This window comes from Neltuma alba, unplaced genomic scaffold (genome assembly GCF_004799145.2).
Source record: "Neltuma alba isolate B1F8T4 unplaced genomic scaffold, ASM479914v2 tig00012282_pilon, whole genome shotgun sequence".
In the NCBI taxonomy this organism is placed as follows: Eukaryota; Viridiplantae; Streptophyta; class Magnoliopsida; order Fabales; family Fabaceae; genus Neltuma; species Neltuma alba.
Window position 1 is genome coordinate 73,391 of NW_021636803.1, and position 26,720 is coordinate 100,110.

Here is a 26,720-nt window from a genome sequence, read left to right on the forward strand (position 1 = left end):
TTCATAGACATTTTTTCATCTCAATATCTATTTATGGTGATAAGTGCACATTTATTGTAAGTTTATAAATATATTTGTATCTTAACCGTCTATTATTTATTATTTTATAAGAATGCGGATAGCGGGACAAAGGCGAGGGGAGGGGAGGGGGTTTCTAGGAAAGCGGCAGAAGGGAGGGAATTTTGGCGCGAATTGGGGGGGAGGGTGGGTCCACGGCGGCGAAGTGCCAGGCTGGGATGGGCCCCACATACTGCTGCGCCTGAGTAAATGCCCATGCATGTGACCGAGGATCCGGACCCCCCCACGTCTCACGTGACTTCCCATCGTCTCCCCTTTTTATATTATTTTTTTCATTTATTTATGAAAAAAATACCTCCGCCGTGTCGCTCATTAATTAGGGTTGGTGAACTCCTTTTTAGTGCGGGACCGACCAATATCTTCCACCTAAGTCACTTTCTGAGCAGTGACAAGATATTTGAACCTTCCTGTGATCATATCACACCATAACATAAAACATAAAAACCGTAATAAGATAAATTATTGTCAATATCTAATATTATTTTTTATTTTTCAGGTTCCTTCCTGCGGACCTGGATCCTGTGCGGATACCATATCTACGCTAGAGATCAGTCGCCTAGTTTTATGTAAGAATATAAAAACAATTGTCAAAGAAAGTTATTTATGAGCCTTTCAATATAATTTTGCAAAAGTAAAAAGAAAAAAAGAAAAAAGAATGAGAATGATTTATGAATGCGTAAAAAGGCGCAAGATTCAGGCGCAATGTGATAACGCCTTAATGCATATCCCGGAAGGACACGTCAGATTGACGCGGCATCTTGTATGCCAAATCACAAAGCACAAAGCAACATTGTTTTTTTGGCTTCTTGTACAGTTCTTTTTCAGCTTGTCCTTACGTGTTTTTTTCTTCACACTCTTACTATCATTATGTATTCTAAATGTTTTTTTCCCATAAATTTTATAAGAGGCAATTTTATTCAAAATATTATTAAATACTAAATGTAACTTATCATAACAAAAATTCAAATATTTATTCATCACGTGTTAACTCTTCCCACTGTTATAAATTGATTGTTGCAAGAGATACCACGGGCTTATTTGGATAGAGGTTGGGTGATCTCAAAATGCATTCAAATATCGTTTAAAAGCCTATCAGTCATTTGGAGCTAAAATATATATACATATATATATATATTTAAATTAGCGTTGGAGTCAAATGAATATTTTTTAAAAAAATTAAGTTAGACCCAAATTTTGGAGCTTTTGGGCATACAAAACTCAAGTATGTATTTAAATTGATTTTTTATATAAACGCATTCAAACATAAATTATATTACATCTTATTCTTAATATAATAGCTAAGTTGACTTGTAATTTAGTTTTAAATATAAAACCCCAGTCCACTTTGTCTCTTATATTTATCTTTTTTTTTAGATGGTCTTTGTAGTAGTTGCTCATATTAAATGTTTCATCCAATAGTAATTTTAGTTAATACACATAATGAGGAAGGGCATTTTAAGAAAGACAACATATATTTATCACAAATAATTAGCTTAACAAACTTTTTTAATCTAATCAAATTAGTCAACTAGCTCTTATATTAAAGACTGGAGGTAGTATATGATTAGGAAGGATACTATAAGAAAGGCAACATTTATTTATTACAAATAACTATCTTAACTGATTTTTTAATTTACTCAAATTAGTCAACTATCTCTCATACCACTCCCAAATAAATATAAGACCCTAATCCACTTTGTCTTTCATATTTATTTATTTATTTTTCAAAATAGTTTCTGTGGTAGTTGCAAGGTTCTATTAAATGATTAGTAAAGATATTTAAAAAAATATGATACATACTTATTATAAATAACTAAATAATTTTTTTAAATTAATGAAGTAGATCTTACAATAAGTATTGAGAGTAGTAGTACTATACTAACTGAAGGGGTGTTTGGATAGAAACCAAACCATGATTTCAGAATTGCTTTTACGGATTACGAAGTAAATATGTGGAGGAGGTTAACTCGTTTTGCAGAAAAGTGATTCTGGAACCTAGGTTTTGGTTTTGCCAAACACCCCTTGAGTTTCACTGCGAAAACCTGATACAGGTACGGAAAAAATTTTGGGGGGGGGGTTGAGGTGGCAAGAAAGGCGTGGTGGATGGATTGAAGTGCGTAACGCTCAAAAGTCATGAGACCAAGAGAGATGCTCATCATTAGGGTGCATGAATTATGAATATGAACCGTTGGGAGGCATACAGCCTACAGCGACATGGCAGCTACGCGCATTTAGCAGCGCCTCACCTTCCTCCTTTCTCTTTATTGCTTTATATTCTCCCATAGGATACCACTCTAATCAGCCTCGGCCCCAGAATTTAACTACTTTCAAACTCCAAATCACCACACCTGCTTAGCTCCCTTCCAGTCTTTTACACGTATACACATAAGAGTCAGATAATTAATCTACAAACATTAAAAACAACAAAATCGTTAACAAGTTACTCTTCTGATTCTTAATATAAGACCTAATTATTAAGTTAATTTTAGTCCTAAATATAAAACTCATTTTTTCATATTTATCAATTTTTCTTAAATTACCCCTATAGATACTTTTTCAAACATAATCAAATAAATATGAGAGGAAAGATGATTATGATGTTTTAGAAAAAACATGTCATATTTCTTATAATTAATTAACTTATCTAAGTTTTTAAATCTAATCAAATTAGTTAAATAGATCTTATATTAAGAACCGGAGAAATAATTATTTGTATAAATTATATTAAGGACCGGAGAAATAGTTATTTGTATAAAATGATACTTTGTCTCTTCTTTTTGGTAAAAACATATGATAAAATCACGTACATTAAAAGGTTAATTAAAATTGTTTGAAAACAATAAGTATATAAAAGTCAGAAGTTTTTCCTTAGAAATAGTCTGATTTAAGAAGGATGAAGAGGGGAAAAAAATTTATGAAAACAAATAAAATCATGAGAAAAAAAAAGGCGTGACAGAGAGAGGTGATGGAGAGATGAATAAATGACAAAGAAATAATGCTGATCATTCTTATAAAGATATCGGCCAGTAGTATTTTTGGAATGATTTTGGCGTGTCAAAATAAGTGAAACCACTCATATGTGATTTTAAAATTTAATAAGTAGTTTTATTTTTTTAAAAAATAAATTTAAGTAATTTTAATTTAAAATTTTATTAAACTCCAAAAGGAAAAAGAGTGACAGTGCAACACTGGTTGTTTTTTGGGGTGAAGGGAGAATTAATTAGTGAGGGACGACCAGGGGCAAGTTGCGCTGCGCGACTCAGCACGGTCTCCCATGCCCTTACAGTCACGTGCCAGACACTGCTCCCCATAGAAAATTCCAGTTCGCTTCCTTGTATTTAATTTAACCACCTAAATTTATCTTCCCATTTTTTTATAAATAACAATTAAATTTTAATAAGATTAATAGTTATTAGTGTCTCTGACACTACCCAATTTTTAAAGCGTCGCACGCGATGTGTCTGTACGTGCGCACGATACTCTCCCCATTTTATTTTATTACAGTTCTCTTAACTTAAAAGACATTAATGAGGTGTTTGGATAGAAACCAAACTATAGTTTCAGAAATGTTTTTATCGTTTACGAAGTAAATATATAGAGAAATTTATCTCGTTTTATAAAAAAATACTTCTGAAACCATGACTTGAAAATTACCAAACACCGCCTGACTCCTCACGTTCACATTCTTTTTCTTCTACTCCTCTATCCTAATGTTCTATTTTCAACATATAATATAAAAAGGGGTTAAAATATTAAAATTACCCACAAAATATACACTAATGAGCATTTGACATCGTAAAACTGGAGTGAAACTTTCATCGCCATCAACATTTACCATCTATTTTCTCTCCTTTTATTTTATCTTTATTAAAAAATATAATTTAAAATTTCTCTCGTATCTTTTCAGTATTTAAAACTCTCTCTGTTTTTTTTTTTTGGTAAAACTATTATGTCAAACATTTTAACACAACAAAACTTTCATCACCATTAACATTCAACGTGTTTTCTTAACCTCTCTGCAAATAGTCAAAATTGCTACATTTGTCAAAGATGAGAGTTTTTTTTCCTATTTTGAAAGACCTGCGGGTACTTTTCAACCCAAATAAATTTTACCATGTTAGATGTACTTTAACTATCATTACTTATCTTCTTTTTTTTTTTTTGAAAGATTTTGAACCTAAGAACTGAAAATCTGTGCACTTTGAAAATAATAAGAAAGTTATATAATTTATAGGACACCTTCTCACTCTTGATTTTTAAATGAAAGATAATTTTTATTGTTAACTAAATAAAATGATATACGATAAGAAGGCTTCAGCAGCTTATTTTTTAGAATAAGTAATTGCAAAACCTAAGAACAAATAAAAAGCAGAAAAATTATAAAGATCCCAACCAAACATGAAACAACCACAAGAACAAAACGAATCTCACTCTTATTTGTTGACCACATGCTAAGTGGTCAAGTGGCCGGACTTAATTTTTTATGCATTGTCATTAGCTAGATACTGCCTATTATTTTTAATACAAAAACCAGTTATAAAATCAATTTAGTTATAAATATAAGGTTCTAATATATTTTATGGATCATGCTTGTTTATTTTACCTTAAGTAATATTTATGATGATTAGACATAATGTTTCCATCAAATAGCAATTCACATGCCCATAATTAATCACAGAATTTAAAAAAAAAGACAACATTCATTCGTTACAAATAACTAACTTAATTAATTTTATTAATTATTTAGTTTTTATATTAAGAACCAGAATAGTACATGTTGTTCATTTGGATTATGATGAATGCATATTTTTTAAGGCCTAAGTTTATTAGGCCTATCAATTGTGCATTTCTAAAAATATTTCGCTGACATTAATATATTTCACATTATATCAATGATACATGCACGATGATTTTAGCAAAACAATTCATGAATTTCATTTCCTTTTAAAGTCGTTCAAATTATTAGATTCATTTTTGACCTTGCCACTTTCCTTTTCTTTACTAAATACACATACAAATAAACTAGAGCCATTTTTCATGTGATGTGTGACCCTATAATATTCACACGTGCCGTGCAATATAAAAAATATAAAGTATTTTAAAAAGCAAAAGAATTTATGTAGTTTGCAGAGTTGCACCGAAAAGAGTAGGAAACAAGAAATGGAATTAAAATAATTAACATTGAGTGATTCATTCTTATTGACCCAAAAAAGTAATTAATATTTCAGTTTTGGCCATAAGACATTGTGTGGTGTTAACAATAAATGTTATTTGTGGGTTAAGTAATGCTAATAAATTAGGTTTTCATAATCTGTTACTCCACAAGTTCTCCAATGGACAAAGCGTTGAGTCATCCTCAATTTATGAGGCCTTTTTCAAATTTATTTATTAATATACGGTTACAATTTTTTTGGGTGATCATTTTAAATATTGTCTAGACTAAAATATATTTTTAATTCTTTAATTTCATATAATGTTTCGGTTTAGTATCTTAACTTTAAAAAAAATTATTTTTAATCTTTTAATTATACAATCTTAACAAAAATGATGATACTGAAATCTTAAATATTGATAATAAAACATTCTCAAATGCTAAGTTATCAAGTTTAATTTTGAAAAACAATTATGATTATTACAAAAAAAATATCATTTAAGATTAATAATTTTAGAATTAAAAGATTAAAAATATATTTTTTGAAGTTAAGAGATCAAATTAAAATTTTATATAAAGTTAAAGAATTAAAAGTATATTTTAATATACTGATTATTATTGAAAGAATGCATTTATTTTTTATTTTCTTTCAACGTAAAAGCTCAATATTTTTTTCAAAATTAAGATCTTTTAATTTTTCTTGGCATCACAACAAGATTTTTGAAAAGGCAACAATAATTTGTTAAATTAGTACGATTTTAATGCACTGCTCAGGTCAAACTCTCGATTTTATTATAATTATAATCTTTGACCGATAGACATAAGTTAATTGTAATTTGAGGATAATCTATTTAAAATCTTCAATAATGCTTTTATTCGCTATTTCAGACAGAAGACGGGACAGTTTTATTTTTCATTTTTTTTAATTCCAAGTTTGGACCAATTCATTTTTGTTTTGCAGATTAGGGAGGACCTCTTTTTTCGTCTTGCTTTTTTCTCAAATCTATTTCTTTTTTTTTTTTGACCAGCAAATCTATTTCATTTTTTCCTTCTATGATTATTTTGTTATAACAATATGTTAAAAAGCAATCGAGATTTGTTCAAAGTTTCTCTTCTAATCGATTTTTTTTTTTTTACAACGAACAGAGTACTCTAACTCTATTTTCAATCAAAGTTCTAATTTTTTTTTTGGCAACATTCCAAAGCAACAACTGTCCTCAGAAAATAACTAAAATCTCGAAGAATCAGGGAAGGTAAAGTGAATAATCAGAGGAATGGAAAGTTCAAATTTATCTATATTTAGAGAAACCATCAAAAGGAACAACAGTGAAAATCGATTCACTTTGTTTCCTTTTCACTTTCCTTCCCTTCCTTCCTTTCCTCGCGTCTCTTTATTTTTCTGCTTTTAATAATCGCCTTCTGCACACAGAGCGGACAAAGGTCACTGTGATTGATTCTTTATACACACAGAACCAACCCAGTCTCGCTTCAGCATTTTGACCAACGAGGGGGGAAAAAAAATAATTGGGAGTGAAGAAATGGTGGAAATATGAGAGGAGGAGAGTGAGAGAGACGCAAGGAAAGAGACAGCAGAGAGAGACAAAGTAATAGGTAGCCACCATAACAGTGAAAAACAAGCAGAGAGGGAGAGAAAGGTAATTAAATGAAATGACTTTTTCTTTTGTTTATACTTTATTGTGAGATTTCGCATTGATTTTGAGTCGTCAAGGATTTTGATATTAAATGGGTTTTTCTCTTTTGTCAGAAGGAAAAAAAAAAAAGTGAAGGGTTTGATATGTTTGTATAGAGATTTGCGTCGGTTCAATCGGTGTACCGGGGTCGGCTTTTCCTCTTTTTTAACCCTTTTTCCTCAGAGTCGGTCGGTCTTTGTCAATGGTTTTTGCAGATCGATAAAACCTAGCAATAACTAATGTTTTTGTCATATTTTTGGGAGAGAAAATTGCAGCCACAGATTTGTAATCCTTTCCCTTCGTACCCCTCACTCTCCTTTTGGTTCTTTAAATATCAGTTTATTCACTTCACACTTCCCTCTTTGTTTGGCCAGCCAAGAGCACACAGCGAGAGAGAGAGAGCAAGAGAGATTTCTGCGAGAGGTTTCTCCAAACAGTGCCCGAGTACAAGATTTTATGTCGTCTAGGTTTGATTTGGCAGTGATTGGAGCTCCGTTGAAGCTCTGTGTTTTGTCTGCTACCTTGCTCTTCTTGTTCTCTGTGTGCTCTGCTATCCGCTGTATGCTTCTCTGTTCTTCGAGGCAGAGGTTGAATCTGGTGTACCCAACGGCTTCGATGCGTTTGAGACCCAAAAGGTTTGTGGCTCTTACTCAGTTTCCCCCTTAATCTCTGTTAAACCTTTGCTGGGTTTTGGTTTCTCTTGAGATGTGGGTCTGAATCTGGGTTTTTCATGGCTGGATTTTGCAGGACTTGTTCTGGAGTTGAGTGTTTCGGAGGCTTTCACAATATAAGATTCTCACACCTTTTCATATTTCTGAGAGGGGATCTCACTTGATATTTGTTATCTCTTTGTTGGGTTTTCCATTTTTGTTCTCTCTCTTGAATTTGTTTTGATTTCCTTCGCAATTTTCCGGGTATTTTGAGGGGTTTTTGGTGGGTTTTCCCAAATTTTTGTCTCCACCATGCTCCAACCTCGGAATCAGCCGTCGAATCAGACGATGAACATCAACAATCTCTGCAAAAAGATGAAGCATAAGCAAAACCCCATTCCATCGAGAAAGCTTCGCATAATCTGTGACGACCCTTACGCCACAGATTCGTCTTCCAGCGAAGACGAAGGAGAAGGACGTTTCGAAAGGCGGCCGAGAAAGATGAAGCGAATCGTTCGTGAGCTCACTCTTCCTCTTTCATCTGCCCTGTCTAAATCCACTGAAACCGAAAGCTCATTTCAGGAAAGCAACAATGGAGTCATCAAGTCCTCCTCCAAGTTCGCTGATGGTCAAACCCAGAACAAGAAGAGGGTTTTTACCAAAACCCCATCAACAAAAAGCTCGTCTTCTTCAAGATTCAGAGGCGTTCGACAGAGAAAATGGGGTAAATGGGCTGCTGAAATTCGTGATCCATTTAAAGGTGTTCGTATCTGGCTTGGTACTTATAATACTGCACAGGAAGCTTCTCAAGCCTATGAAACGAAGAAGATGGAGTTCGAAGCAATGGCTAAAGCTCAAGCTCAGGCTCAATCGGAGAAGAGTCACATTATTTCTTCTTCTTCAGCTCACGTGGCTGCTTCTGTATCAGAAGATTCTGAGAGCGTTTTCTCTCAAACCTCACCTTCCTCTGTGCTTGAACTCGATACTTCAACTTCCAAATCCACTGAAGAAGCTAACGCCACCAATAATGGCAGTTCAAGCAAAGAAGAAAAAGAAGCGCAAAAGGAAGAAAACCAACAGGAAGGACAAGCAGCAGCAGCAGCAGCAGCTACTGTACCTATGGAGTCTAATGATTTTGAGAATGAATTTGCAGGGCTCCCAATCCCAGATCTGAGCTTCCTGAACGATCTGCCAGTACAAGCACTACCAACAACATCATCCGCAGCAACAGCAGCAGATGTTTCAGACATAAACCTCGGATTCGATCTGGACTGTGTAATGTTCGGCGACTTTGGTCAGGGTTTGGATGACCCTCTTGGTTTGGACGACTTACAAATTTGTGGGTTTGATGAGGATGACATGAATGCCAGTGAGCTGCCTGATTTCAATTTTGAACTGTGTGCTGATGATTTTGCTGGTTGGACTGAGGAGCCCCTCAATATACCTTGCGTATAAATTTAGCAGCTAGCTTCAGCAACAACATAGGAATAAGGAAGAAAGCATTAGTAATATTAATATTACTAGTATTTAGTATTTTAGCAGGACTAAGTTTTAAGTTTTGTGAGGCATCAAGAGTTGTGTTTTTGCGTCTGCAAGAATGTTGGTTCTTGTGAGTGGTTTTGCTGCGCGTGAAGAGTTTTACCAAGTTGTATCTGTTGAGGCAAATATTTGATGAGAGGTAGAAGAGGAAGAAGAATCCTTTGGGTTTTCCTGAGCTATTAGAGCCGTCCAAGGGTTCTTCCAATCATCTGTTTTATTTATAATTGTTACTATAATAGACTCATGTTTATCTTCCTTTGTGTTGCTATGAATCAATTCAGTTTCGTCCTGCGTATTATGCAAATATTATATTCCCAAGTCTCTCCGATGGAATCTTCTTTTAGTGTCTGGAATCTCATGGTCGGCCTTGCCAGAATCTATGGTGTGGCTTTGGATTTGAGCCCCAAGTTCCCTAACGGTGGCTGCTGGCCAGACCTCAATCTCAAAATTTTATTCTCATCTGGAATTTTTTCGGCCAGCAATGTGTGCTTTTCAAAGGGGTGTTTTTGTTCTCCAAATTTGAGGCGGATTCACTCAAGAATATGCAATATGCGAGTACACCCTAAAATCTGGAGTGGTAGAAGAGTTGAGTGTTGAGAGAGGACCCAAAAAAAAGAGAAAGGGTAGTGTTTGGGTGGGGGGAGAAGAGATTTGTGGGGAAAAGTGAGGAGAGCAAAGGGAATTTGGGGGGGGGAGAAGGGTGGGGCCAAAGGAGGAACTTTCTTTTGCCAAGCAAAGCATATCGTCAACAAGAGGCAGCGAAAGCTGTTCTATCTTAAATTCTCGTTTGGTTGACCTTGAAATGCTCCAAACCATTTTTTTTTAAAAAAATAAAAATAAAAATTTATTTTATTATTATTATTTATTACATTCCGGTTCTTCATCGGATCCTCATTGAACCAGTAATCGAACCAATGAAAAGAATAAAACGGAGTGGTTGCTGGCACACACTCGGCTGTGTCGTCACGTGTCGTTGCCTCTAAATTCCTAATGCATTTTCATTGCCATTTACTTCTCTTCTAAAATTAAGGAAATTCGATCCCCTCCAAGTACTTCTAAAATTGACCCCTTTGATTTGATCCTACAATTTTGTCGGCAATAGTAATAATAATAATTATAATTATGAAAAATATGATTGTCCGATTCAGCCGTGAGTGAGCTGAAGGGATCCGATAATTGTGTGGTCGTAAAATGTGAGTACTGGTAAGAGTTACATCCCACAGATTGAGTCGTAAATTAGTTTAAATTTAGAATTCAAAGAGATCCGTATTTAAATGCTGATTCCGGCTACGAGGAAAATAAAAAAGCTGATTCCTCCCCACTACCTCAATATTCTTTTTAAGCCTCGTGCGTGTCAAAGAGGGACAACATATACCTCTACTTATTCGCACTTTTCTGTTGAAATTAATATATATATTTATATATTATGAATTTAGATTTAGGAGTTACATTTGAACTAAATTTAGCAGTATTTATTTAGAATCATGCACATAATAGCTATAAACGAAGCACTAGACTAGGTGATTCACGCAGGCCCTTCCCCTCATAAATGCAAACACATTCTTTTCATGTACTCCTTCGGTTTTATATTTAAGATACACTACAAAATAGATTTTATATTTTGAATCAGAAGAGTATTATTTTATACCTAGTATGATATTGTCTTATTTTAAAACAATTAATATTTTGTTATTAATTCATTCATTTTTCAAAGAAAATAATTTAATAAAAACACAATGAAGTGGTCATTAGTTCATTATTATAGTGAGAAATAAAACACCGTATGAGTTTGTGTATTTTATAAATTACTTAGAAGATTTAAAAAGACTGAAGAATATGTTAGAAACTTGGGATAAGGACATTGGATGGAAGTATTAATAGGAAAGCGCAAGGCGAGTAAATCAAAGGAGGAGGCGCCTGAAAGGGACAAGGAATGACACAAGTAATGATAAGAGGAGATCAAAACGACACGACGTCTAGGAAAACAGATGGATTCCCCAAATCCGAAAAGAAGCAAACTTCGATGGTGCCAAGTTGTGGGGTGAGGTGATGTCGTTCGTGTCTTTTTCCCCAAGTTTTAATTTAATGACCCGGCTTCGTGCGACTTCATATCCATTGGTTACCGCTTAATATCTCTGTCGTTTCGTTTGACCCGACACTAAAACACAAAAGCCACATCATATTTTGCTAATTTATTATTATTATTGGAGTTTAAAAAATACAAGTGGTTTATGTCGTAAATGAGGAAGAAACGACATGTGTTTGCTTGGGCACCACGGTGGGCATATAGTGGACTTGTTATGATTTCTTGGAGTGAAAGCTCTGCCGTGTTATTTACGACATCGGCCTTTTTTTCGTTTTAAATTTCGGCTTCTGTATTTGTTTTTCAACGATCATTACCTAACCCTCGTCATGATAATCAAAAAAATATTTATTTTTTCTCTCAGTTAATCAAGAAAGGGAAAAAGGAAGTAGTGATTGGGAACATTTGTTAGCTAAAGAAGCATGATGCGCCAGAAACAGGAACAGAATGAAATTACTTAACGCCCAATACTACCCCTCACCGTCGGCATCAGTAGAAATAGTTCGAATATAAAAAAAGTTCAAACGACAAAAAAAATAGACAGACTAAAATAAATCAAATCACTATGCCACACAAAAAGAAAAAGGAAGAAGGGGAAGAACATATATATATATATATATATATATATGGATGTTATTAACAAATAATAAAACCCAAGTTGGCTTATTCAGTTTAGTAGTTTTGGGCGAATTGATTAAACCGAATTTTATAGGTTTTTTTTCTTCTTCTTCTCATTGAATCTGAAACGACGTCATTTTTAGTTTTTTTTTTTAAATAGCAGTCGATCAAATTTTTGATGGGTAGAAATTAATAAATAGGAGGTGGTTAACAACCCTCAAAAGTGCTTTTAAGAAGTACTTTTTCACAAAATGAGACAAACTTGTACATTTATTTCATAAACTGTAAAAACATTTTTGAAACCATAATTTGGTTTCTATTCAAACACTTCTTAGGGGGTGATTGGCAACCTTCAAACCATTGTTTTAGAAATACTTTTTCGTAAAACGAGATAAATTTCTTTACATATTTACTTCGTAAACCGTAAAAACATTTTTAAAACCATAGTTTAGTTTCTATCTAAACACCCTTTTAATCTGGCTGCTAGGAATGCAGGAAGGTAGTGGCGGAAATTCTTATAACTTGGAAATGCTTCAAGTAGTGTTACCAAAGTGGGGAGAGCCAAAATTCAATGCCAACTAAAATCTTGAGGCTATGAGTTACTACATTTTTTCTACTTACACTTGATATTCTAATAATGATTTTATGTATTTTTTTTAATGAATGATATTGATATTAATATTTTTTTATTTTGGCACTAAGTTTCTATTTAAATTTTGTGCTTCTCCCTAACGTAATACCCCATGCATAACGTCACTCGTGATGATAGGATTATACCTTTTTTTTCAAACTCTTTACAAGAAACCACAGTATATTGGCCATAAAAAAAAAAACAACAGTGAGAAAAAAAAAATTAGAGGAGTTGATCAAAGAAACTATATCAAATTTTCGAATCAATCATACATGATAAAGCATCCTATTTCTAAGATATTTCCTTTGATTCTGTACATAAGCTTTACTTTTAGAACAAGATTTGGTTTAAAATATAAGCTTCATATTTTAGTTTCTCTGAACATTTATTATTTTCCCCCCCTCTGTTTTGCTCTTACTTGACTGTATTTAGTACTCCCTCTTTCTCATTAATATTACCTCCACATATTCTCTTTTATCAATTTTTCATTTATTTCCTCTCTCATTTACTCTCTTTATAAATAAAAGCAAATTTTAAAAAAAAATTATATTTTTGACCTATTTATTATTTTTAACTAATTTTAAGTGTTAATTGTTAAACGTGATTCGGTTATTTAAAGCTTATATATATGACCAAAAGGAGTATTATTTAATTGTAAATTTATATAAAAAAATAGGATACATAGTTATATGTGATTAAAAATTTTGAGATAATGGATAGAAAAATGTTAATTTAAAATCAAGTTAAAATCTTCGAATAAATTTAACAGGAGAGGGAAGTAATGAAGAAGGACATAGTTATTTGTGATGTTCACAATGTGGAGCTAATAAGCACCTCCCACATGCTCTCCTACTTCTTCATTTCTCCTCGGCTTAAATTCTACAATTCAAAGTCAGAACCCTTTTTTTTGGGTTCACAGGACCCAGAACTCATAAGTCATAATAGAGTTAAAAATAAAGTTGAAACTTGGAAGGGTTTATAAAATGAATATCTAATCAACCTATAAAACATGTGGATCTGAAATAAGTTAAAACCCTTAAAATAAATTAATGCGCTTATTATTTATCAATGCTTACAAAAGTCATCTATAATGAATTGGCATGAATTGCCCTTAACACTGCGGGCTGGAATCATTAGGCACACCAAGTTGCTCTGAGCGAAACAGCTTAATTAATTATCAATATATATATACCATTATTTGATATCATTATTAGCTTGCTATGACCAAAGTTGAGGATTAATTAATGACAAAACTCAAGCACTCACCACAATAAATATGCTATTCACAAAATATCTATAAGATCACCATTTCATTGAGATCTAACTTAGACCAGAACAAGTATTTTATACACATCATTCCACTGTTTTCCACCCATCTAATAAATTTTAGAGGAATCATAATCTAAATTTTCCTGCATAAAATCAAGTTTTTAAAGGGGAATCATCATATTCATAACTGAGCCTTTTGGGAATAAATAATGCTCCTATGTTCTTAATTTGAATCACTTCATTAAATTTATTATTTTGGTATATTGTATATTAAATAAGAGTAAAATTAAAAAATTATCAAATTTTGTTAGAGTTAATAACATTTAAGGTTTTTTTTTTAAATTTCAACGAAATATGTCGAAATTATTTTATGAACAGAATCAGAACAGTAAAGCATAGTGGGAGGAAGCTGGAAAGGCATGAAGTGTGGGCGTGAGAGAAGGGCAGCAGATAGTTCAGAGCTGAACTTTAGAATAAAGGAGTGCATCAAGAGAAAGAGGAGAAAGAAAAGTAGTAGGAAATTAGGTATGGTGGGGCCCAGAGAATTGAAAATCCGAGGGGGAAAAAAAATTAAGGGCTCTTGTGAGAAAATTCGGCACATCGTGGATTTGACTCTTTCGCAAATAAACATTTTGAATCAATGAATCCCAGAAACTGACTCAGACATGTTGGGATCACAGAATCATCACTTAATTGAAAAAAAAAAATAGTTCAGTTTTAGTCAAATATTGCCACTCAACTACTGTGCACGCTACTCAGATTTTATTCGCCCATACATATATATTAATGCCCTTAGATATATCCCACCAATAAATTATTACCAAATCGAAACAGAATTAATTAAACAACCTAACTAGAATTCAATTCATAGTATAGTTTGGTTGAAAAATTTAATTACTTCGGCCTAGGTTTGAGAATTATATTTGTGTCATGGTTCTCAAAGGATGTTTAAAAAAAAAGTTTAAAATATGTCGGGCGTGGAAATTTCAAACCATTTTTTCAAAAGTGGGAGCATTTTATAATATGAGTTGCTAAACACCACTGTGTTGGAAGCAAATATAATTTGGGTTGGAAATTGAACTGTGCAAACATGTGATGATCACTATTTTCCATTATATTTCAACAAGCTTAGAATCTTATATTAAAATATGGTCTGAGCTTCTACTTGTGATTTCTTTCGTTGTCATTCAATTATTTTTTTCCGGTATTTTTGGTTTTATGTTTGTGAAAAACAATAATGTGAACATAAAATATGGATTATCGTCTTTATGGTTCTTTTTTGGGAAAATCCAAAAAAAAAGCCCCTGGAATATAATGAATTCCTGATTAGGTTTTGGAATTGTGTAAATGACATAGAGTGTCAATGACCCAATCTGTCATTTGTAAAATTAAGAGGAATTAACAGCTTTGCCCTCATTTGTATTCATTCACTACAATGATTTAAGGAATCACTATAAAGATTTAAGCGTTACCTAGATTCGTGTAGAGAATAACTACTCATTTTTTCATAGTCAGTAATGCCCCATGAAAAGTTGTCTTGTTATTAGTTACAGCTAATCATGTAATCACTAGAACAGTATAAACGTTACTTAGATTCATTTAGAGAACAACTACTCACTTTTGTTTAGTCAAGGTAAAGTTGTCAATTCCTCTTGATTTTACAAATGACAGATTGGGCTATTGACCCTTTCTGTCATTTACACAATTTCAAGAGCCAATCAGGAATTTTTGGGGGCTTTTTTCTTTTTTTCCCAAAAAAAAAACCTTAAAGCGATCAATATTCCTTTTTTCTCTTGACATTTACATATTGACTACATTTTGGGCCTAAAACCCAATTGTAGAGTCCAGTAATACGAAAGACTCAAGCCTATTTTGCATCGGTCCAGCAGTGAGCCCAAATGGTGGATACGTGTTTGGAGAAATTTAAGATTTTTGGGTTTATTATAATTTTGAGTTTCTTAAATTTGTCATCATTTTGATTTTTATCCCTCAAGTTTCAGATTATAGGTTTTGACCCCTTAAGTTTTCTTTTATTTAATACCTGAACCATTTTTCCTTTTTAGGACTAAAATCTATGATGTGAAACTTGATGGACTAAAATCAAAATGAGGGTATCGAGGGATTAAAAATTATATTATCCCAAGATTTTTTTTTTTGCCTTGCGGAGCCTGATATGATTTGATAATTTGGAAGTGTTGGATATCTCTCTGTCTTGCCCGAATAGTGCCCTATACCAAAAAATTATATTTAAAAAAAAGTTTAAAGTAAGTAATGAATTATTGCGGAAAGAAAGAGAGAGAGAGAGACCGAAAAAAGAAAGAAAGAAATGATAGATGAAGGCCTCGATTTCTTTTTTAAGAACAAGTAGACACGTCTTAATTAAGAATACGAAAGGTTGGTGCGAAAAAGGGGACACCATATATAAAAAAGGATTTTGCAGAAAGCCCATATGTATCTCGAAAGACGCTGACATGACTGTCTAAATAAAATTTATTTATTGTAATTTAGCGTTATTCAAAGTTCAAACACACACACACACACACAGGCTGCATAATTAATTAATCAGAAATGGGGCACATAAAGCCTGCCCCATTGTGTTCTTGACTGCAAATAAGCAGAAAAGGAAAAGCAAGTTCAGAGAAAGCCCTTGTGTTGGAAGCTGTTGATACAGTCAGTGAACATATCTTGGAGGCTTTTGAATGTGGTAAGCCCTAAAGCAGCAATCTTAGTTGTGTCCATACCATGTGGTATGTTGTCCCCTTCCTGATTGCTGCACCTGTACACACACACCCCAAAGTATTGGTTTATTTATTATATCATATCATATTTGAAAATTTTGAAATTATATGTAGGCATAAAATGAGGGGAGACTGAGTTAATTAGGTTGCTGTGTGTCTAGAGAAAATCTAATTCTCATCATATGCTTTCTTTAGCTTCTTTGTCGCGTGATTGATGGCTATTCTCAATTGCTACTATTGTGCCTGCATGCTATTCAGAAGATTGTCTGATATGATGGGCCTTCTGGATTACTACCATGAGAATTTAGCTACGGAGGAATGAGAGGTATTTATAAGTCTTTCACTGCTTTCGCTGTGTCTCTAAACGGTGGGAGAAGATAATGGTGAACTCACGTTTGTTCATAAGGGTAGGAAGGATAGGTGGCACGAAGCATGTGGATGATGTTGGACCAGTGAGCTACAGGACCTGAACACACAAGTCTGCCACTTGCCTTTGGTTCTTGCATTGCTATCAAGTGAGCTGACACAACATCGTCTATGTGCACAAATCCTATTGCTTGGTTTGGATACTCTCCTCTCCGCCCTGTGATCGTGCTGAGCAATATGAGTAATGTACTGCTAGGCTGGGGCGCCAGAAGAGGACCAATCACGAACGATGGATTCACCACCACCAGATCTATCCCACTTTCTCCTGCCACCTTCCATGCCTCTCTTTCTGCTAATGTCTTTGCATATGCGTACCATAGCTGCAACATATATATAGTTATTCACACATGAGCTAAACAATGTCAGAATATACATATGTGCTTCTTTGATGTTTAATTTGATTTCGTCAAACGTTTGATCGATGGGGTGGACAAGTGTGTTATTTCGTACGTTGTGACGCTTGCAGTATTCCAGATCACTCCAGTGTGATTCATTCAGAGGAGAAACTTGCTGTGCGTCGTCTCGATATCTTATGGCTGAACACGAAGACGTCATGACCACTCTTCTCACATTTGCTCTTTCGCACGACTTCAGCACATTCACAGCTCCATTCACCGTCGGATCTATTAACGTTTTCTGCAACTCAAACCAAAGCAAAGTCCAAATAATGTAGGAACATCAAAATTTCATATTTTATAGAACTGGATATTGAAAAAGAATCAATCTAACAAGCACATGGATTTGGAACAATCACTCCCTAGAATTTAGCTCTTCTCCCTAAAATTTAGCTTTTAGAGTTGGAGAGCCAAGCCCCTTTCTTCGAAAAAGCAATTTAATTCTCTTAATGTGATACTCTTGACAATACACCTTTTCTAGAGTTGATATCTAATTCATGGAGAGGGCTACCCAAAATGATGCCGACTGTCTGGAAGTCAAGTAAAGCGTCATGGTGTTAAGGCACCCAAAACATTAGCTCTAAAAGAGTGCATTATTACCTCACCAGTATGATGTAGCTTATTAGTCAGTGACTCTTTCTCTTAATAAGCGATGTTCTTTTTCTTTCTTTCTTGTTAAGCACATGAATCCTCTAATTAAAAACAATTCCTTTCGAGATACTGTCACGTATTAAATGTGAGTATAGTGTGTTGATAATATTATTATGGAGAAGCTCATATGGCGTGGTATTTAACCTACTTGTATGCATTTTTTAGTTCACAAGACTTGCTTCCTATATGATTATATTATAGGATGCAAGCTAAGGAATACAAAAGGTTTAGTGACCTGAACGTCGTCGTGGTGGTTGACGATGACAGGCGCAGCTGTATGGAAGACGCCGTCAACACCTTGGACAGCCTCATCGAAGCTTCCTTCTTCTCTCAGATCAGCTTTCAACATCTTCAGCCTCTCTTTGGCTCCTCTCAGTTCCCATAAAAACCCAACCTTCTCCCCATCCTCTGACACACACACAAATTTAACGTTAGCGAACTTCAATAGCCAGCTAGTTTGATACATCTCAAGAACCACTGGCCGAAATAAATCTTAAAATCTGCAAATTAAACCTGGATCTCTCACGGTCGTCCTCACAGTGTGGCCCTTGTCTAATAAAGCCTTCACAATGTATGAAGCTATGAAACCAGAACCCCCAGTGACGCAGTATTCAGGCATATCTCGATCTGTATCTTCCTTTGTATCTAATTTCCAAGTTTTATTGAGTTGATCCTTCCTCAGCCTAACCTTTGGCTTTATTCAGAGAAGCAAAGCAAAGTTCAGATCAAAGCAAGTAATAATTAACGTGGAGTATCATGAAATATGCGTTTCACTTTAATAGTATTGAAGATAAAGATGGGCAGATGATTCATTCTATTCACAGTCCTGCGTTTGACTATGAATTGTGTGAACTATCTACCTCACTTTAATGCCGCAAAATTATTTATTACTTGATTCAGATAAGTGAAATTTAATTTTAAATTTAGATATTTAAAACTTGACTTTTACTTTCTGTATCTATTTTTCTTCTTATTCACGTTTAACTAAATATTATATTAATCTATGATAAGAAAAAATTTAATTTCTTAGTCTTTATAATTTATCTTGACTTTCAAAATATTCTTACAGTTTAATAGTTTTTTTTTTTTTGCTATGCAAATGTTTAGGTGAATTAAATTTCAGGAACTTATTAGAGTTAAGACATACCTTTAAGCTCCAGGTATTGCTTGCCAACAATGTTAATTAGTTAGTCGCTGATGTGGGTGGATTTTTCTTTTCCTACTATATCTCTCTTTTTTATCTACATTTCCACCGTTATGGCGTCATTGCTTATTAACTTTCATGCATATCACTGCAGCCAAAGAGGAGATAGAGCCTGAGACAAACTGAGAGACAGAACTACTTTCGGTGTAATGATCTATACTGATTAACAATGACAAGCTGAGACCGGTCTCCCCGTTAGCTTCTTGGACCATAAGAAGCCCCTTCCCATCATTTTTTACAAGATTATTCATAGTCTATCTATGCTTTCTGTTCAAATAAACAGAGTCAAAACTCATTATGGAATTGATAGTTCCTAAACGTTTGAGTTCATATTCAATTTTAACCAAATCCATAAACTTAACTATAATCCCAGTTTCAATTCAGAAGAATAGAAGAGACTGAAAACCTAGATTCGGAATCGGCAGGGTCACACAACTCCATTGATTGATGAATTTGTAATGGGCCGTACGGTAATTATAGGCCGGCCCAGGTATTTTTGGACTCAACCCATTAGCTATGTATTGCCCCACAAAACCATTTGTGATTTCCACATTTCAATGGGGCAACAAGCTCATGGATTTTCATTGGCCCACATGGATTTTCCGAGAGCCCCGAACATTACTACAAGTAATTATCAATATTGTGGTACTATCAGCTCAAGATGACATTAATGAATTTAGGTTCAATTTATGATATTTTGCGTATAGAATAAACCTCGTTAAAAAGCGTCTCCATTTTGTCACAGGTAATTAAGCGTCCAAAACTTAACTCATCTCATCTTTGTTACACCCAAAAAAAAAAAAAAAAAGATGTCTACATTTATCCTCAATGGAGACAATATTACAATCAAATAATACTCTCGTAGAAAAAGTAAATATCAAGATTCAACATATTTATGTAAAATTTATAATAAATCACATTATTTACTATACTCAAACAATAAGCCCTCATCTGATGTCAATAAATTTGTAAGGACTATATTTACAGGAACAATCTCTTTCAAAAACCAAAGTATATATATTGTTCAATAAATATATTCCAATTGAAAATTAGCAAAAATTTACTATTTACTCTTTGTAATTTTGACTTAGTTTAACTCAGTTCTTCAAGTCTTAACTATTTAATCGGTTCGTCTTTATATTTGCATAAAATCATTCATTTCTTCACAGACTAAGTAAGTCATAAAGCTTAAGAATTAATGGATAAAACAGCTAAAACTTTGTCACGAGTTTCACATTGAAAAAGTTACTTTGAAGTGAGGAGTTTATTTTATAAAATCCCAAACCGTTGTTTTTTGCATTGTGGTTCTCCCACGAACTTACACTGTTTACACCCTTTGAGCAAATACATCCGTATACAAACATTATATGGTTGTTTTACTTCTGAGGTTGAACTCATATTTCATGTTTTATTTTACCTTCTGCCCTTTCTTTTTGGTTCTATGAACATCTATATTGTTAAAGCCTGAATTTCAGAGTGGAACATGCTAGTAGCAATAGTATCGAGTAGATTCCATATAATTAATATATTTTGATGGCCGGTATGAATAGTTGCAATAATCGATATAAATATAATGGTCCCATAATTCCCGAATAAAATAGACAAGATATTAGATATAATTTTAGCTTTTAGGTGATCATATGATGATGATGATGTATTTATACGAAAGGTGGTAGCGTATGATCTAGTTGGACTTATAGATCTTCCAAACCAGAATAATGAAGCGAACTGGTTATTTAATATATATGAGACAGTTGAAAAAGTAGTTTGTATGGTTCATATGATAGAAAGGATATATAGATCGAGGAGGGGCTTAATTGCTTGAACGGCACAAACTCAACTTTCCCTTCTGATTATGCCTTCCCATTTGCAGGTCTCTCGAAGTCTCAACTACTTGCCATCTCCTTTTCTTCTATTTGGTTTCATTTAAGTTTTGAGCCTAAGGTGGTTGGTTGGTGGTTGGTTCAATGTCACATATTAATGCAACTTCACTTTCCTAATCATTTTAACACAGAAGAACAACCGAAATTTATACTAAAATTTTTGTTGGCACTTGGCACAAATCATATAGGTTTGAATGCCGCTTTCAAAATCTTGCTTGGTGGATTTCTCCCTAAAACAAGATCTCCCCACATTTACGGATAGTTGAGTGGTTAATATTAGATAAAACCATTTGTAATTTAGAGAGAGAGAGATATATATATATATATAATACTAATTTCCATTTAAAATATAAAATTAGATAATTAATTTTATATCCAAGTACCTGCATGCTTTTTTTTCTTTGGCCAAACAAGGAACTGCGTGCTTTGAAAGATCATTAAAATTGATGTTTTTGGAGCCTTTGTTTTTCTAATTACATCAAGTGTTTTTGGATATTAACATGTCAAAATATAGATGCTTCTTTAGGCAGAGATTTTTTTTTTCTATCTATAAGATATATCGTTAAATTTTTAATATAATTAGACTATTTTTATTTTCTAGGTTGTTATTTTGTTTGAAAGTATTTATATTAAATAGGAATAAAGTTGAGATGTTATTAAACTTTAAGACAAACTTAACGAGGTTTAAAATTTTTCTTGATTTTGACAAAATTTATTAAAAATAACTTATAAATAAGATAAAAAAGTAATATGATGTACAAGACTCATGCCAGTTAAGATATATATGAAGCTGAAATTGATAAGACCGACTCAATCAATCTCAGGTAAACATTATATATGTCATTCCTGCATTTCATTAGGATTAATTTTTACTATATTTAAATTAATTATAACCGATTGATTAGGAGTGGTATTTTCGTATAGTGATTGATTAATCAGGAGAAGCATCGTTTACGAGAAAATATGTGTGCATGTGTATATTAATTATTAGGAAAATATTTAGGTCAAGTTATTTATACTTATTATGTCAAATCCTCCCATCACATATTACTACATGTTCTATTTCTTATGTGGTTGAACAACTTGGCATAATGGAACAAAAAACTTGATATAACGATTGTTCTAATTTTTTATTATCATGACCAAAAATCGATTTTTAAAAGGGGGAAATCTATTTTTTATTTACACAGAAAAGAGGGGAATCGGGTAAGGCAGCTGTCAGAATTAGAATGGAGAGGCATGATAATGACAACAGCAAATAGCATTAAATATAGGGGGGAAATCAAAGTGAAATGTTATTTTGAATGCTTTTTGTTTGACTCTCAAGCTTCGCCATACGTTCAACCAGAGGGTTGTGGAAAATAAATTGAATTTCAGTCGGCTGTCTAATTCGTCACTTTAAATCAAGTCATTAAATAAAATGGGCTCTTCATATGAACACGTAGTTAAACATGAATTTAAGTTGGCGAAAAAAGAGTTCAATATCTTATGAATAATATTAAAATAGTATATAATTATGTTGGCCAAAAAAAAAAAGGTATATAATTATGACAATGTGATCAAATATAGAAAATCCTTGTGGCTCAACTCGTTTGCATGTAGCCCCAACCAAATTTTATGGTTAAAATATAACTGAAATACGTAAAACTCAGTTGATGAAATTTTGACATAGCAAAAATAATTGACTTTAACGATAATCAAAATATTAAACATTAAGGCCTTTGTTTTAAACTTTTAAAAGTTAAAGATAGAGTTAATCTAAAACTTAGGGAGGTTTGTGTATTTTAATTTTATAATCAGGACAACGAAACGTACATAGCTAGAAGAATACAACAATATATAATTAAATGATATTGTTTATGCAACTGCATTAAATTTAAGCGTTTGGAGGCTAATTATGATTTTAAGGGTGTAAATATAGAAGAATAATAGTTCTGGCAAAAAAAAAATAGAAGAATAATTGTAATAGCTCAACTTTAATTAGTAAGTAGTGTACTGTTAATTTTTGGGTTTCACCTAAAATGTTCAACATTATTTAGGTGATAGGTTGGTCCCTGGTGGTGAAATCGTAGCACATAAGCTAATATTTCCATTGGAAAGACGATCTGTATATAACTATATCGAGTTAATATTTCACACTATTATAATTAATAAAGTAAAACAAATGGGATTGTTAAATTCCGCTTAAATTATTTGCTACATATATATAATAGATAAAATTGAGTGCAATCTGAAAGTCTCCCAAGCATATTGTTGAGTATGTTCGCGTGTGAGCTTATATAATATATCTTGATGAAAATATTTGAGTATTTATTTTTAAAATAAAATATGAAAATTAAAAGCCCAGTTCACATTTTCACTTTAGACTTATTCTCAGCAATATTTTTGTAATAATTTTCTGTCTCTACCAAATTAAACATATTACATATTGCTGGAGAAAAGTCCAAAAGTACAGAGAAGTCGGACTAGGATAAGAGAGGGAAGTGATACCTAAGAAAGAGTAGCAACTCCTGAGAAAAAAGAAGAGAGAAAAAACTTCTTTTAGGTGAATTGGATCTTGTGAGCTTACTAGGACAAGGTCTGCCTCCAAGTTCAGAGAGCACTTATAAATATACTTATAGATCACCCATTAACAAAGTTCTCATATTGACAGTAAGATTTGAATTCATAATCTTATAAGTTATAAGTTGACTCCTTACCAACTAAACTAATTTTTGTTAGTCTTTTTTTTTTAATTTTTTTTTAATTGGGTGATAAACCCTTGTTAGTATGTTTAGTTACATTTTACTTTCAATTAAAATTTACCGGGCCGCAAGCGCAACATAGCAGGTTGTGCTGTCAAAAAGCTTCAAACCGCGATGAGCCTTCCCCACTTGACGACTCACAGTAGTTTATTTTTACTATTTATACCCTCGAGGGGGTGGGCAGTTCAAGTTCCAATAAATAAACTGTGCATAATGAAGTTAAAATTTTACAGATTATTTAGATAAAGATTGGCAAGGAAAGTGGCAACTGACAAGTGGGAATCTTTGCATTTTTGTCTCCATAAAGTTTTATGAACTTAATTAATTTCATTATTAGTTCTTTTTCATTTTTGGTTTTCATCCTACACCAACTCTCAATTATACCCTTCTTGTCTCTTTAGTATAGGAGCTAATTATATAGTTAATATTAATCCTATATATAATACTTATTTCGCATGTTTATTAATTTTTTTTATGTTAACCCTATTGATATTCCCTCAAAAACAATCAATTAGAAGAAGAAGGGAGAAAATCAAGGAAGATACTTATGATGTTTAAGAAAAAATACATCATATTAACTAATTTAACTAATATCCTTAATCTACTCAAATTAGTTAATTAAGTCTTATATTAAAGAAAAAAAAGTATCATATTTTCCTAATTCATAATAAAGTCTAATTCAATGACAACGTTTAGATAAAAAATAACAGTTGAAAAGCTAATTAGAATGAGTATACATTTAGTCTTCTAACTTTGTATAAAATTTTAATTTAGTTCATTAACTTTAAAAATGTATATTTTTTGTCATTTAACATGAAATCGTTAGGTTTAAATGATAATTTTTTCTTTAGGATCATTTTCAAAATTAAACTTAATATATTAGTGTTTAAGAATGTTTTATCAACATTCAAAATTCAATATCATATTTTTTTGTTAAAAATTTTAAATTTAAAGGATTAAAAGTATACTTTTTAAAGTTAAGGGATCAAATTAAAACCCTATAAAAAAATTAAATGGCTAAATATATATATTCTAACCTAATTAAAAAAATTTATATTATCAAAATAAGTAAACAATTTGTATTATGTATAGCTTTCTAAATATGCATTTGTCAATTAAAGCTATTGTTATACTAGTATTAATTATATGATAAATCGACTAGAAGAATAAAATGGAGGAGAAATATTGAATACCCAATATATTATTAAATTGGATTTATATTACTTAACTAAATTTTAAAAAATAACTTATATTAGTAATCGGAGGAGTATATAAGTTGGAAAGCCGCAACTTAAGCTAAATAATATATGATTACCTCTATACATATATAGAATCTTACACGAGTTAGTCTGGTCGCCTTTTCTATTCGACCGTCATACTATTTATCGCTTTTAATATAAAAAAGTTAATTAATTTTAAAAAAATTAAAATTAAAAAAAATACTTTAAATTATTATATTGATCTTTTTCTCCAAATTAATTTGTTCACTTTATAAACTAATATATAACATAATGATACATATAAATATTTTACAGAGATTATGTAACATATGTTATAATTAAATAATTTTAATTTTTTTAAATTAATTAATTAGGTTTTATATTAAGGACTAAAATTAGTATTACCTGATCTTGTAGTTAATTTATTACTATATATACCAAGATTATAAAGTTTATTGTATTCCACCATTATCAAGTCTTAATTTCATGTATACCATTTTTATGCCTAATATTTTGCGCAAATTAACAGTAAGGGTGCGCCACAAATATGACATTTCCCATAAAATGGCACATATCACTTATCAAAATATAATATCATTTACATATTTACATACACACTCCCCACTAAAAAAAAAAGAAAAAGAAAAACAGAGAGACTTTAGAATCGGGTTCAGCTCAGCATGCCTAAGCCCTCATTTTTATTAATTTTTTCTATATAGTATTTTTAACTAATTATAAAACTTCCTAAATAATCGAAAAAACTCTTAAAAAATCATTTTTAATAGGATAATTTTCATATTTCACAAAAAATAATTAAGTTTAACTAACTTTATCAATTTATGTAAATTTATTATTACGCGACTATGTTATAAATTTATAAGAACCAGAGGGTATAATACTTTAATTTGTGAGAAGAGGAGTGTCCCTATTATCAAACATGTGCAATTATACTTTTATAAAAAAAATTGCAATTGCTAAAATACCTTCCTATGATTTAATTCATCTTTCTAACTAAATCTGCTAATTGATCTTCTTCTCTTGATTTCTAGCAAGGCTTCAATTTCCATTTTCCAACTCGTTCACCCAAAAATCTTGTGGAGAAGAAGATGACAAGTATATTGTTTTGGATGGAATGGGTTGTTTTATTTATAGTCAATGTCAAGTAAAATACGATAAATCAAATTAAAACACACAATCTTACACATAGATTAATTTGGTGAGCTTGCACAAGTATCTTAACAATATCTCGATTATTACTGGCAGTTATTTAAAAATGGAACGGGTGTTGAAATTTTATACCCAAATTCAAATAGAAAATTGAGACGAACAATCATACATACAAGAAATTGAGTAAAGACAATAAAGCAGCAAGAATTGAAAAGACACATCTTTACCTAAATTCAACTATGCTTTATAAAAAATTAAGAATATCTCATCAATTCAACCCCTTGAAGTTGATCACTAGAGCTATGTTGCTCCTACTACCTGCAGTCATAATTATAAGATCTTATTTGTAAATTACAAATGAGGTCTTATAATTCAGATCAGAGGTAATATCTTTTTTTAAAAAAGATAGTCTTAGAAAAACTTCGAGAATATATATAGTAGATTCGTGATCTCTGCTGATATATACTCCCATGAACTTCGAGAATATATAGTACATTCGTCATATTTCTTTCTTTTTTTTTTGAAGGATTTGGAGACGTATCTAAAATCTAATGAATTATATGGCATGCTCACACGATGTA

General features: G+C 32.2%; 3 protein-coding genes across 4 annotated transcripts; 2 read left to right on the forward strand and 1 right to left on the reverse strand.

The window, feature by feature from the left end:
* Positions 1–7,247: 7,247 nt before the first annotated feature.
* LOC114725832 (uncharacterized) lies at positions 7,248–8,090 on the forward strand. The gene is made up of 2 exons (XM_028912404.1): positions 7,248–7,556; positions 7,669–8,090. The coding sequence occupies exons 1-2, from the start codon at positions 7,378–7,380 to the stop codon at positions 7,754–7,756; spliced, it is 267 nt and encodes an 88-aa protein (XP_028768237.1). The 5' UTR covers positions 7,248–7,377; the 3' UTR covers positions 7,757–8,090.
* LOC114725831 (ethylene-responsive transcription factor ERF118-like) lies at positions 7,856–9,414 on the forward strand. The gene has a single exon (XM_028912403.1). It carries the CDS (start codon positions 7,884–7,886, stop codon positions 9,024–9,026), a length of 1,143 nt encoding a protein of 380 aa, XP_028768236.1. The 5' UTR covers positions 7,856–7,883; the 3' UTR covers positions 9,027–9,414.
* Positions 9,415–16,345: 6,931 nt separating this feature from the next.
* Positions 16,346–18,540, reverse strand: LOC114725826 (tetraketide alpha-pyrone reductase 2-like). 2 transcript variants are annotated; one of them, XM_028912399.1, is made up of 5 exons: positions 18,435–18,540; positions 18,163–18,329; positions 17,326–17,511; positions 16,843–17,195; positions 16,346–16,487 (listed from the first exon to the last, which is right to left on the reverse strand). In XM_028912399.1, the coding sequence occupies exons 1-5, from the start codon at positions 18,538–18,540 to the stop codon at positions 16,346–16,348; spliced, it is 954 nt and encodes a 317-aa protein (XP_028768232.1). The 2 variants fall into 2 exon arrangements, with proteins under 2 accessions (XP_028768232.1, XP_028768230.1); XM_028912397.1 differs by having other exon boundaries at positions 18,157–18,329.
* Positions 18,541–26,720: the final 8,180 nt, after the last annotated feature.